At 42.9% G+C, this 13,507-nt stretch overlaps 2 protein-coding genes and 1 long non-coding RNA gene across 4 annotated transcripts; 2 read left to right on the plus strand and 1 right to left on the minus strand.

Annotated features, from left to right (window-relative positions):
- The first annotated feature begins 288 nt into the window (after nucleotides 1-288).
- Nucleotides 289-4,958, plus strand: LOC120699999 (probable diaminopimelate decarboxylase, chloroplastic). 2 transcript variants are annotated; one of them, XR_005685750.1, is made up of 9 exons: nucleotides 289-820; nucleotides 948-1,122; nucleotides 1,596-1,745; nucleotides 2,885-3,046; nucleotides 3,199-3,384; nucleotides 4,156-4,278; nucleotides 4,356-4,445; nucleotides 4,567-4,775; nucleotides 4,815-4,953. XR_005685750.1 is itself a non-coding variant. In XM_039984132.1 (8 exons), exons 1-8 carry the CDS (start codon nucleotides 336-338, stop codon nucleotides 4,651-4,653), a joined length of 1,458 nt encoding a protein of 485 aa, XP_039840066.1. In that variant the 5' UTR covers nucleotides 289-335; the 3' UTR covers nucleotides 4,654-4,958. The 2 variants fall into 2 exon arrangements, 1 of the variants encoding a protein (XP_039840066.1); XM_039984132.1 differs by having other exon boundaries at nucleotides 4,567-4,958.
- Nucleotides 4,959-6,609: 1,651 nt separating this feature from the next.
- On the plus strand, nucleotides 6,610-9,229 carry LOC120700000 (phosphatidylinositol-glycan biosynthesis class X protein-like). Its single transcript, XM_039984133.1, has 4 exons — nucleotides 6,610-6,960; nucleotides 7,407-7,773; nucleotides 7,849-8,003; nucleotides 8,847-9,229. Exons 1-4 carry the CDS (start codon nucleotides 6,871-6,873, stop codon nucleotides 9,096-9,098), a joined length of 864 nt encoding a protein of 287 aa, XP_039840067.1. The 5' UTR covers nucleotides 6,610-6,870; the 3' UTR covers nucleotides 9,099-9,229.
- On the minus strand, nucleotides 8,553-9,572 carry LOC120700003. The gene is made up of 2 exons (XR_005685752.1): nucleotides 9,316-9,572; nucleotides 8,553-9,175 (listed from the first exon to the last, which is right to left on the minus strand). It is a non-coding gene; the product is annotated as an uncharacterized LOC120700003 (long non-coding RNA).
- Nucleotides 9,573-13,507: the final 3,935 nt, after the last annotated feature.

Below are 13,507 nucleotides of genomic sequence, written 5' to 3' on the forward strand. Positions count from 1 at the left end.
GCCGAGCTTGCCCCTTGTCGTTCGGCATTTTCTTCTGACTGGCCATTTCAGTTGTTTTTGCTTTTTTTATATAGAATTTTTCAGTTGTTTTTGCTATGTTGTCGGACGCAGATTCAGTGAGATTCCACGCTTACATTCCAGCGGCTCCGCGCTTGCCAAGCCCTCGTTGTGTTCAGTCGGCCCAGCAAAATTGGTTGAGACGGCCCACCAGCCCATACAAAATTGGCCCAGAAGCCCAGCCACGCCTACACACGCCGAACAAAGGGCCCACGCTCGCAACCCGCTTTGTGGCGGCCGACGCATCTCACCGTACTGAGCGCCAAGCTTCCCAAACCATGGCGGCGGCGAACATGCTCTCGCGCTCCCTCCTCCCCGCCCTAAACCCTAGCCCGTCCGCCCACCGGAACCGCGGCACCGCCGCCGTCTCCTTCCCCCGGGCCCGCCGCCTGTCATCCGTGCGCGCCTCCGTCTCCACGGCCTCCCCGTCCCCGCCGCCGCAGCCGGCGGCCGCGGCGCCGCCGAAGCACTGCTTCAGCCGCGGAGCCGATGGGTACCTGTACTGCGAGGGGGTGCGGGTGGAGAACGCGATGGCGGCGGCGGCGCGGAGCCCCTTCTACCTCTACAGCAAGCCGCAGGTCCTCCGCAACTTCGCCGCCTACCGCGAGGCGCTCGGGGGGCTCCGCTCCGTCGTGGGGTACGCCGTCAAGGCCAACAACAACCTCCCCGTGCTGCGCCTCCTGCGCGAGCTCGGCTGCGGCGCCGTGCTCGTCAGCGGCAACGAGCTCCGCCTCGCGCTACAAGCGGGATTCGACCCCACCAGGTGCCGTTCTTTGTTCCTACGTTTCTATATCTTGGGATGGAATGGGTTATTGAGCAAATGCGTTTGCACTTGCATTTAATATTCTGAAGAGGAACTAACTGTATTCAATCTGTATTTTGAAGATCAGGTGTATATTTAACGGAAATGGGAAGACATTGGAAGATCTCAAGTTAGCTGCTGAGAGCGGGGTATTTGTAAATGTGGACAGCGAATTTGATTTGGAGAATATTGTCAGAGCTGCAAGGGCTACAGGAAAGAGAGTGCCTGTTTTGCTTAGAATAAATCCAGATGTGGATCCGCAGGTATGATCACCCTCTAACACTCTCCAAAACACACAGGCATGTGTATGCACCTGTGGCCACTGAGATTATTTAGTTGATTTTTCTTGCACTATGCCCTTTGCGTTGTTTTGAGTGGGATACCTTTTGTTGGTTTAACTGTGAGTGTTGACTTTTTTTCTTTAAATAGCTTGATGATCTTGTAGACAACCACCGCCCCAGTCCTGACTAAACAACCACACTGTGTCTGTTTCAACTTTGAACAACCACCATCACAAGGCCTTCTAATCCCAAGCAATTCCGGGTAGGCTAGAGATGAAACCTAACAAGAGCCCCAAACGAGAGCAAAGAACAAACAAGTTATTAGTAATGGTAATTATAGTAAAGGAGTTTTCATCTTAGAAAAGTTTTGGAGTTATACACCTACATAAGATATCATTCAATGATTGGGGCAGTTCAGTTTTTTTAATACAAAAATTGAACTTCTCTGTCAACAGGTACATCCGTATGTTGCCACTGGAAATAAAACTTCCAAATTCGGGATCCGCAATGAGAAATTGCAATGGTTTCTGGACTCTATCAAGTCATACTCGAATGATATCAAGTTGGTTGGTGTTCATTGTCATCTGGGGTCTACTATTACAAAGGTAATATCTTGTTCTTTCTATATAGTATTTCTCTTAAATATCACTATAAATGTAATGTCTAGCGTTTGCTGTGTGAGCTTTATCGGAGTGGTAAACTGTACCTTTTTCTGCCATAATGGGCAAGATATTGTTTGAGATGAACAGTTACTTTGTAGAAAGCTGTTAAGTTTTTGCTGTCCCAGTGAACAATGATCCTATTACATAATTTCACCCTTTAACAATAGATGCACCCTCTTTTGGGTAGTCCCTGAGAGGCAGGGACTACAGGAGAGGGGGTGAGGACAAGGACAAGGAGTGAAGATTAGAAATTGATATTTATTAAATGCCAATTATATCCATTTAGTTTTAGAAAATTAAAACTATATCCTGAAGTCCCGTATAGAACCTGTAACAAGGATAGATGTCTGGGCTATCACACTGCCATAACAATGCCCTAATTGATATGTGATCTCAGAACAATTCTTATTTACTTGTTCACTTCAAAACTAGAAAGTTGAATTGTGTTTTGCTGCCTCCAGACCACATTTGCACCTTTCTCTGTCAGTGTTTCATGTTGAACTGCCAAGTTTGCGAGTTTTGTTAATTCTGAATTATTGAAGTTGCTATTGTCTTATAGTGAAGTGGTCTGTAGCTACATATAGCACTATTCTCCACGAAATATCATGTTTAATGTGAGGCAAGTATGGAATTTGCAGCATGTGCCAGAAATTTGATGCATTGATATCAACGTAAAAAATGAGCCTGCGTTTTATTAGCAAGTTGTGTGAGGATGACCATGTGATTGCTCAATTATTTTTAAATTAATATGCATATTGACTGAATCAAGAGGTATATCTTCCATGTACTAATATGCTCATTTTAGTGAATATCGTTTCAATTATTTTTCTTAAGCAAAGTTGTCTGGTACGGACTAGTGTTACATTTTTGTCAAAAGGACCCTAAAGTGCAAGGTGGCTTGTGCCTTGAAAACTGAAGTTGCACATTATTGGTTTGAGCTGAGTAACCTTTTGAGCTTGGCGTCACTCGTGGAGAACTTTTAAGTTCTCAAACTATTTTACTCCTCTTTGTTGACTTGACTGTATTCTGTGTAGTGTACCTGCTTCTTTCTTACATCTGAAGTGTTGCTCCATTTTTATTAGGTTGATATATTCAGAGATGCTGCAGTTCTTATGGTAAATTTTGTTGATGAAATTCGAGCACAAGGTTTTGAGTTGGAGTACCTGAACATCGGAGGTGGTTTGGGAATAGATTACCACCACACCGATGCAGTCTTGCCTACACCTATGGATCTCATCAACACTGTAAGATCAACATCTTTAACATGATTCTGATTCATATGTTTGCAGGCTCATATGCTTTCCTTAAAAGAGCAGCTTTCCTTTTGCAATGCGGAAAGTTAGCTTACGTGGTTATGCTGTGATTCATTATGCTTATTCTAATTATTTTGTTGTAGGTGCGAGAATTAGTTCTCTCTCGAGATCTTACTCTTATCATTGAACCTGGAAGATCCTTGATTGCTAATACTTGCTGCTTCGTCAATAGAGTAACTGGTGTTAAATCTAACGGTACGAAGAATTTCATTGTTGTTGATGGCAGCATGGCAGAACTCATCAGACCTAGTCTGTATGGAGCATACCAGGTTTGTTCAGATCTTATTAACGATGATGAGTGTTACTACTACTATGTTGATGGATACTGCAGTCTGAGATAATTTTGAATGTTGCTTTCTCCAATCATAGTAATTTACTTTTTATATGTTCAACTGGTGAATGATGAGAAAGTTCAACCACACACCTATGGCACCCCAGCATCAGCTTGACATAATCTATAAGTTTAAGAGTAGGATCCACGAGTGGTCCAACTTGTCATGCAGTGTCAATGAAGTCCATGAATGAACTTGGGAACTGCATATTCAGGTCCTTAAACTTGTTAAACATGTCATCCATGTCCAAAGTACCCAAAATACCCCTTGCTTCTGATGTGACATTGCCAATTTGGAGATTTCTTATTAACAAGTTAAATAAACTTGAAGAATTAGGAAGAGGGAGATGATATCCTTCACACGACCATTTTCCATGCTTTTATATTGCTATATCTCATTTCTTGCCATAGATTTCTTTTATTATTGTTCTTTCCGCTGCTAATTCTCTATTTGATGGGCACTTAGTCAACTATGCGCCCTGGCACTCAGGGATTGCTACAACTTAATGAAGCACTATCATGATATTGGGACCACAGTATGATGGCATATATTTGTATATAGTCGGCATGAATTTGTGTTTGGGGTGCATAGCATCTATCTGTCGTTCAAGTGCATACAAAATCTAACTGCATAAATAAAAATGACATGCACAGAAATTTCAGCGCTTGAACCTTGTTACAATCTTTTGAACCATTACTCATCTCGCAGCATATCGAACTGGTCTCTCCCCCCTCTCCTGGTGCCGAAGTAGCTACCTTTGATATTGTCGGACCAGTTTGTGAGTCTGCAGATTTCCTTGGAAAAGATAGGGAGCTTCCAACACCTGATGAGGTCTTTTTTCAACACCATTATATTCTCTCTGATGATTAGAGTTTCCTCTGTTCCCTTCTGACATATTACCGTTGTAGGGAGCTGGACTGGTTGTTCATGATGCAGGTGCCTACTGCATGAGCATGGCTTCCACCTACAACCTGAAGTTGAGACCGCCAGAGTACTGGGTACAAACTACCACCGACATTCCATTTTTCCTCTATCTTATGTCTTGTAGGGGTTCGTTTGCCATTATGTTTTGTTTCTTCCTAGGCCATTTAACTGACATGTTTGTTGTTTGCTTTGCAGGTGGAAGAGGACGGTTCTATCGTAAAGATCAGACATGAAGAGAAGCTTGATGACTACATGAAGTTCTTTGATGGTCTTCCAGCTTAGACATTTATCTGCAACTGCGACAGGAACACGTTTTCTTGGGGGATAATTAGACTTTCTTGCCAAGTTTATTTTACTTTCTTGTGGTTGTAGTGGAATGTGTGACAGGATAATAATTAATTTGGTTTGTTGCTGTATCCTCCAGATTTTCTGTGATGCGCAAGTCTTAGGCACCATGTTTGTAATATACTGTTATTTAGAACCAGAAGTTATTACCTGGATGAAAAGGCACAGTGAATAAGTCTGCCGTCCGAATGCATGCAAAGTCTTGGACGATGAATAGATATAAAAGCTTATGGTTGGCGCAATGTTTTTTTTTTGATAGTTTGGTGCAATGGTTTGATCTAGGAGATGCAAGTTGGTACCCCTAAGGGGTAACCGTGGACCATCTTTAGTTTAAATTCTTTTTTTTTGTTTGAAAAACTACTTTTATTCATTAAACTGAGGAGGATTGGTTTGCCAAGCCGAAGCATTTCGGTTTCTGGCTCCAGTGCAAAGGTAGCCTCTCAGTCTCGACTAGTATTTTTTTTCTTGTCACCTGAGACATGCAGATTGAGACGACTTGTGCTGCCATCTCAAGTTGATTTGGCTTGAATTTTGGGAAACGTACTGTACGAATTATGATAGTAGTGGACTGCTAGCTTTCTTTGATTTCTCAAGGCTGTTGCTTACTAACTCCCTTTGTAGTTGGAGTATTTGTGAAGATTATTTTTGCTTGACACCTGCCTCGGCATCTCTCTCTCTCTCTCTCTCTCTCTCTCTCTCTCTCTCCCCCGCCCCCTCGTCTCCCCGCCCCCTCTCTCCTCTCCCGTCTCTCCTCCTCCTCTCTCCGTCTCCTCTCTCTCTCTCCGCTCCCTTCTCTCTCTCCCTCTTCCCTCTCATTCTCTCTCTCTCTCTCTCTCGATCTCTCATCCTCCTCTCTCTCTCTCATCTCGTCCATCTCTCTCCGTCCTCTCTCTCTCTCTCTCTCTCCTCTCATGATTTGTGCTGCTGTTGGCTAGTTCTAGTTGACGGTTGTTGTTCGTTTTGTTAATAATCAGTCCATTCATTTGGTCAGCCCGTCGGCTTGCTGCCATTCTGGTTCACAATTTTCCTCCTATCCACTCACTCGGCTTTTGGTGGCCGGGTTCTCATCTCAGACGCCGAAAAAACGGCTGCAATGAGAGATGTTTGCCGCTGGTGATTTGCTGCACTCAGCGCTAAGGAAGTCCACGAAAGTTTGTACCCGGCTAACCCAGTGGATTATGGCCGGCCCAGTTTACGGTGCGGTCACCTCTTTCTACCGGTAGCAGCTCAATCATCCAGGTGCTCCGTGGACGTATCTTCGTTTTTATTTGTTCGTGCACAAATTCTATTTCATTTCTGCAGTAAATTGTTGTTGTGTGATGCATGCGACAGTGGGATAGTTTCTCAGTTTTTATTTGTTTTCTGTCCTTTTTTCAGTGCTGTTATTATATTATTAGACAAATTGGTGAGCATGCTCTATGTTCTGAATGTTTATTAGAAAATATTCAGTGTATTCATTGCTATCTGACTATTCAGACGACTGAATCAGTGTTCAGTAAATCCTAAATGTACAAAGTGTTTTAGTTTTAATTTTTCTGAAACCACTATATACAGTTGAAGATTTTGTACAAACAAGAGCAATTGGTAATATTTATTCAGTCTGTCAAGCTCAGTAATTAACAACTCTTCTAGTATGGCTCGAGACGCACCTTCATCATCATCAAGGCTAACTCGGTTTTAATAAGATGTGCACTGTTCTTTACTTTTGATTGAAAATAAATGGTTGTGTCACTCAGTTTTTATTTCTCTTGTACATATGACGTGGTATACTCTGATAGGTCCAAAATGTGGTTGATAAATGAAAACAAAATCACCCGGATGATGGGTAGACACTCCTTGCCTCGGCTGCTCGGCATCTTCTTCTGGCCATTTCGGGGTTGGCCCAGTCAGAGTTCAGTTGGCCCAGCCGAATTGGGTGAGCCCAATTCCAGGACCCAGAGGCCCCGCTCGGCGGCCCACACGCTCGCCGTCGCCGTCGTCGACCAGGCCGGCCCTCCGCCGCGACGAGATCCGCGCCACCCCCGCACGTGGGGACGCGCCACCTCCACACGGGCACCGGCGAGAGGGCTGCGCCCTGCATCCCGCGCCCCACTTCCTTCTCTGATCTCTCTGCCCCCCGAGCTGGGTGCGTCGCCTTCTCCTCCTCCTGTTCCTATGGCAGTGGCGGGCGGCCCGTGCTTGCTCACCGTGGCGCTCGCCGCCGCTTGGATCTCCGCCGCGGCCGCCTCGTCGTCGCCTGAGCAGGTACGTGGGGATGGGCGGGTGCTCCTGGTTCAGGCGGATTTACATACGCGCAATTTGCGACCGACGTCTCGTTGGTTCGGATTTGGTGGTTGTGGCTCGCGTACTCGCGTCCATGTATAGCCTGTAGAAGGGTTTCGGAAAGCATTCATTCGTAGCTGATTAGCAGTTAGGTTCAGTGGTGTGGCTTAAATTTACTTTTAGATAGGATGCTACAAGCGATGTAAATGCTGAAATTTACTTGGTAATTTAAAGAAGGTGTGAATCCATCCCAAGTTCGATTTAAATGTGTGCCCGTTCAGGTCCGGTGGACTGAGGTACTTAGCTGTATCTTTACGGATTACTTCTAGTTAGTTATGTATGTGGTGCTTTGAATTTTGACTCCCTTTTGTTTTTGTTCTGAGTTGTTTAAGCCTGTGTGGGCAAGTTTTAATTATTGTACTGCACAGGCAGGTAGAAGCCAGAAATCCATCAATTGTATTCCCTGCTCTAGGACGTACATTGGCGATGAATATCTCTACACCTTCACTGACCAGCTTACTCCCCACCGTGGCTTGGCCGAAATGTCTGACTCTGGTGAATTGTGCAAAGGGCTTACTGATGCTGTTGAAGTGCCTACACTCTCAGAACTGCACCGGCAACTGGTTGGTGAAGGTTCTCACCGTCGTCTAGTCTATTCAGTGAAATTTGGTGCCCGTCAAGATGCCATGGTTAATTTCCTTGATGGCTATGATGCCCATCTGGTGATAATTGAGAAGCTCCCGAATGGGGTGTTTGCTGACCCATTTGAGCTACAGCATTTTGTTGAACGCAAAGGTGAATTCTAACTCTGAGGAACACTGCAACTGCATTTTTATTTGCATTCTGATGAGTTTTTCTTTAATCTTGCAGTTTTCCTTGACGTTGCTGTTTTTGGAGACACCAACCTTGAACTACCCTCAGCTTTATCCAACAGGTCAACTGTTGAGATTCATTTTGATCTCAAGCCCAGCACTTTAACAAACTGTAACATTGTAATAGACCTGCCTCTCCATGCTAGATACCCGGTAAGGTCCTACAGACTAACGTTGGCAATAATAAACACTATTAATTTGAATTATTTGGCTCCTGCTACCTGTCATAGAGAACATCACTTGTTGCCTTTTTGCTTGTAACTTACTAGCTATGGATAAGCTGTTATGCTGAAAATTCTGTCTGCAAATCCAGCATCCAGGTTTTGCCTTATCAAGTGAGAAATTGATGTGCATGAATGTTTTATAATATTCAACAACTTGGCGGTACTTAGTGGTACATGATTTCCATGATGGACATTAAATAGTGCATGCTGAAAAATAAAAGCCTCCTATGTTGGGGCACATTGGTACATAATAATAGTGGATATATGCTTCCCTCCATTTGACATGTTTTAGAACATGGGCCTAATAGATAGACATAAACTGTCCTGCAACTTTAATAATTTCTGATTAATTTTGCTTCAGCGTACAAATATTATCTGTCTATGGATTTATGCAACTGTTATGGACCATCCCTCGTGCATGCTACCTTAAAAATTTCCAAGAAATTTCAAGGAAAAAAAACATTTTGGCACTGCTTAGAATTCTGATGGACTAGGTCCTGGAAAAATAACTTCAGCTTTGTAGTCAGCCGGGAGACAGGAAATCAGAACTGGATGATTTGTACGAGTAACAAACTAAAAATAACTATTGTCATATAGTTGTGGTTTACATGTTCTGTGATGCTGCAAACATGCCTGAAATGCACATGGTGTTCTGAAATTTAAAATACATTTCCTTCTTTATCATGTTCAACTCCTCACAGGCGTATTTAGCACAATCAATTGTCACTGAAGAAACTTTTGGTTGACTACTCACTTTGATGTTCAATTGCAGCCTCTTGATGCCAGTGGGCATGCAACGGTTGAGTTTGGTAGCCCAGATTTGCTCCTGCGCTACAGAAAAAAGGAAATCAGTTCCGGTTCCTGTTTGTGGGTGCTTAAGGATCTCGAAGCCGCGCCCGTGGAGAAAGCTGCGTGGCGGATACCCTGCGGAGATGAAGCCCATATAGGATTTGTATCTAGCGTTACCTTTCTCTCGGCTCTTGTTTGTTCCATGTCCATTGTTCTAGCCATTCTAGTTTTTTGATGTATTCGGCTCCAGGCAAAGCTGGAATGAAGTAAAGAATGATGTTGGGAACCTTATATTCTTGTCGATCAAGCAATCTGCAGGGGAGCAAAAAATGCCGCAAATAAATGATGCATAAATTTACACCCGCAGACGTTCCTCAATTAGATGGAGCTGTATGTAGTTGCAAAACAAAAATTGGAGAAAACAAAAGTAGAGATAGTGTATAGGAATTTACCTCAAACAGAGCAATGGAATCTGGTGCAGCACAGACAAGCACCAAAAGGGCTAGAGAAATCTGATTGAGGATGCTTTGCCGCCGTCGTTGCTCCGGTTGTTGATCGTCCCGGGCGGATGTTTTGCCGCCTTGGTTTGTTGGCTGGGTGGATGCTTTGCCACCTGAGTTTTTATGCATCCCTGATGATGGTGTATCTTTTAGCAGGTTCAGTTGCTTGGTCTTGTCGAGGTTTGGGGGTGGGTGTTCCCTCCTTTGTTGTTCTTGCTATTCTTATTTTGGTGTTGGAGTCGTCTGCCACTTGTTTGGTGGTGCGTTATAACCGCCTTAATAGCCTCTGCCTATTAAGGTTTGTATCAGTCGTACTGCTTTTCTTTTAATGAAATACGTGCTTAGGCACGTTCGCGGGAAAAAAATATTTCACCAGCTAATTTACAACCAAGCTATAAAGCCAAGTATCATAAAGAAATAAGCAATTCTAGTATTGTTCTCCGTACATGTGGAAAACGTAATACCAGTTGGATAATGGATTGATTTACCATGGCTAATTATCACTAGATTTGTTGTGGATACTCTGGTTTGGACTGTTTAACTGCTGCATGAAGAACTACTAAATAACGGGCCACGTACTATATCTACTTTAACCATGCACCCACATAGTTGTCAGTTACCAATAAAAGCTACTTCAGAGAAGGAATAATTTTTAGCAAATTGTAGGTCGTTTTAGCAAATCTAGCTGCATAATTTTTGTTATATATCTAGACACAATGATTATCCAGGTTGCTCATGAGGTCGAAAGGTCTACTGAGGAAGCTAACATTTTTGTGGCCCAAGGCAAATCCTGGAGCATCTAAATCTACTATTTTCATTATCATTTGCCCAAATTATTAGTTATTTATATATTTATGCATTAAGTCTAGGAGTTGATTAAAAACTTACTTTTATGCACAATCCAACCTTGTTTGTTAGGACATCTTTACCACTTGTTTAAAATAATTAGTAATGCATGTCCTATGCTTAGCGATGCTTAGATATGCAATACATCTGTGTAACTTTGGTTACTCGACAGTCTATGGTTATAATGTTTACATACCTAGATCACGGAAATAGCCTGATTTGGAAATGTATACAGAAGCTTGGATGGAATCAAAAGGTGATCTTAGTTTCTGTAGTTCTGTCTACTGTAAATAAATGGTTAAGGCCCGTTCATTGTTTTGGCTGCTGATCAAGTGAGTTGACCTGGTTGCTTACTGGGATTGGGAAGCAGCAAGCCCAATAGGTTAGTTGGCTTTTTGATTGAAAATGTTCTTACCCGTGCTTAGTGTGTGTGGGCGAAAGGCAGGGCCGCAGGGGGTGTAGCTTGAAACACACACGGTGATCTGGCTAGACGTGGGGTCCCATGTGGGGGTGCGTTTGGGTTTGGGTAATTATGTTTTCAGTCTTTGGGTATAACAAATCGAAAGTTCATTCGTACAATCCAACCAATTGTGCGTAACTGGTGGTTAGGTATCTCCTGGAGGATGTAAATAATCGGTTTGTATCGCAATTTTCAGTTATGAATGCGCTTGATCATTGTTAAGCATCACAGTGGAAACAAGTTGAATATGAAATTTTTCCTTGATCTAATAATGTTGTATGATATTTTATACCACTTGATTGAGCAAAAAAAAATTATAATTGAGCAGCTATGATGCATCCTACTATAATTGCATTGTAAGCCTTGTTGCAAGTAATCTCCTTGGGGAGCCTCGTATGTAGCTCCATTGATCTTAGTAACATTTTTGGGTCTCTGGACAAAGAAGAAGAGTTTAGGGAAGGTGACCTTAAGGAACCATGCAGAATTCCAAATATCCTATCAAAATTGAGTAGTTGGACCATGAACCATCGAACAGAAAGCAATACACCTGAAATACCTGTCTAAGGTCATCTCATCCTTGATCCTTCCACCTCGATCGCCCTCCATGTTCCTTCCTTTTCCTCACTCTTCTCCATGTGGATCCGTCCCAACTCATCCCTACGGTCAACCAGTCGGCTCGGCTCGATAAGGACACGAGCAAAAACTTCAGCTCGGCTAAGCTAGCAGCAGGGTGGTGCCTGCCTACCGCCTGTTGATGCCTTGCTCGATTGAAAAAAGAGGAGCTGAGAAGGAAGATAAAGGACTGGTGCTGATTTGATCGAGTGAAGAAGAAATTATAAAACAAACAGCGGATCGCTTGCATCTATCTCCAAATCCTGCCTGCTAATATCTATCGCTCTCGTATTTTTTTTTTGGGTGGGGGGGGGGGGGGGGGGGGCGAGAGAGAGAGAGCAGCAGCCTATATATTTCAAACCATTGGCATGAATACATTAATTATTTGGATTGATACCAGCTAGGTGAACATGACCTCCATTATTTGGATTTGTATGCGGCTGAGAGTTCATTAGTCAACCTTTCATTGCCAAATGGAGGGATGGCTGCGGTGGGCACTTGGGGTTACAAGTGGGACACACGCTTCTGCACTGCTCCATCGTTTCATAACAATCTGGTTCCGGCATTTGATTCGAACAGCAATATCATACCCGCCTCCAACGACACAACTTCGTGATGCAAAATATCAGTGTGATCTAGCTTGTTACCATGTGGTGTTGTGGAGTCAACCGTTGTAGCATTGTTACTAGTATTAGTACGGCTATGTAGGTAGGTCCTTGTGCTTCCTACCTCGAGTAGCTGACGGCGACTTGCTGCAATAACCTTTTTTTTGTCTTAATCAGAAACACAATATATGTATGTATCAATCATGAATTTAATAACAGGAAAAAAGATGGTATTACACTTACACTGTGCATTTGATGCAAAGAAGATAACAAACAAGAATATGGCCATTACATACACCAGCCTGTTGCAGCACCTGCTCCCCATATTGGATCACTATGGACAACTAAGATAAGATGTATGAGGGTTATATAGTAGGATAAATGGAACAAAAAACAGTGGCTTTGTGTTTTACAGCTTTATAGAGCAAGAGTTATATATATATATATATATATATATATATATATATATATATATATATATATATATATATATATATATAGGCAGGAAAAAGGATGCCAGCCGTCCTTATTAAATTTCTTTAGCTGTAAATGTGGAGATACACACTGCTGAAATGTGTCAGATAATCTCCCTTACTTAATTTCCATAAATTCCAAATCATATGAGATCTCGTAGTAAGATTTACAATATACTCCCTCCATATAGGAAATAGATGACATTCATGACAGCGACACGGTCTTCGAAGCATAACTTTGACTGCTTATTTTTATACAAATATTTTTTGAAAAGTGATATATGTATATTTTTATAAAAATATTTTTTAAGACAAATCTATTCATATAATTTTCACTTTTTCAAATTCAATAACTTAAAAATTATTTATGATTTATATTCCCAATGTTTAACTCAAACCTTGTCCTAAACGTCATCTTTTTCCTATATGGAGTAATTGTGATTTCCTTAGCTGACTTTATAAATGAGGACTTTGTATGAGAGAAGGGAACCTATCCTGTGTCATGCCTTTGGTATACATGTGTAGCACATTGAGAAACAAACCAACAATTGAGGACATATCTTGAGCAAAATAGGCGTATCACATGTTTAATGATGCTTTAATATATCTATCTATCATCTATCTATCTATCTATCTATACTATAAGGAACCAAAAGAATTGAAACACTTTTTACCTAGATTAGCCTACCCATTCCCCTCACAAACAATCTTTTTAAGACCCACATGTAAGTAAAAAAAGTTTGACAGGGGAGAGGGTGGACAGATTTTCGTCCCCGGCGCCAAGCGATCCCGCCGATCGGCAAAATGTTTTTGCACCGCACCTCTAGCGACTCACCCCCGTCTACCCTCCTTCGTGATTAGCCTCTTCCGTGATTAGCTACATGAAAACTTTCCATTCAGGCTGCCTGGAAACTTCCTTCGTGATTAGCCTCTTCCGTGATTAGCTGCATGGAAACTTTCCATGCACGCTGCCTGGAAACTGGTCCTCCGCTGCCCGCGCGTATCAGCCCGGCTTGTGCTCCGATCCGACGCCGCCGTGGTAAAATCCCAGCGTCGCCCGGACCGTCCTCGCTGCCCGGTCGACACGCCATCGGCCAGCTGCGCGACTCCCGCCGGCCACCTGCAACCTTTCCCGGCGATCATCCTGC

The sequence above is a fragment of the Panicum virgatum genome, chromosome 3K (genome assembly GCF_016808335.1).
Source record: "Panicum virgatum strain AP13 chromosome 3K, P.virgatum_v5, whole genome shotgun sequence".
NCBI lineage: Eukaryota > Viridiplantae > Streptophyta > Magnoliopsida > Poales > Poaceae > Panicum > Panicum virgatum.

Bases quoted from the DNA above. Each gene is read 5' to 3' on its own strand.
- LOC120699999 (XM_039984132.1), top strand. From the start codon at position 336: ATGGCGGCGGCGAACATGCTCTCGCGCTCCCTCCTCCCCGCCCTAAAC. The intron at 1,123-1,595 runs GTATGATCACCC...CTCTGTCAACAG, and splicing joins ATCCAGATGTGGATCCGCAG to GTACATCCGTATGTTGCCAC. The intron at 4,446-4,566 runs GTACAAACTACC...TTTGCTTTGCAG, and splicing joins TGAGACCGCCAGAGTACTGG to GTGGAAGAGGACGGTTCTAT.
- LOC120700000 (XM_039984133.1), top strand. From the start codon at position 6,871: ATGGCAGTGGCGGGCGGCCCGTGCTTGCTCACCGTGGCGCTCGCCGCC. The intron at 7,774-7,848 runs GTGAATTCTAAC...TTAATCTTGCAG, and splicing joins GCATTTTGTTGAACGCAAAG to TTTTCCTTGACGTTGCTGTT. The intron at 8,004-8,846 runs GTAAGGTCCTAC...GTTCAATTGCAG, and splicing joins CTCTCCATGCTAGATACCCG to CCTCTTGATGCCAGTGGGCA.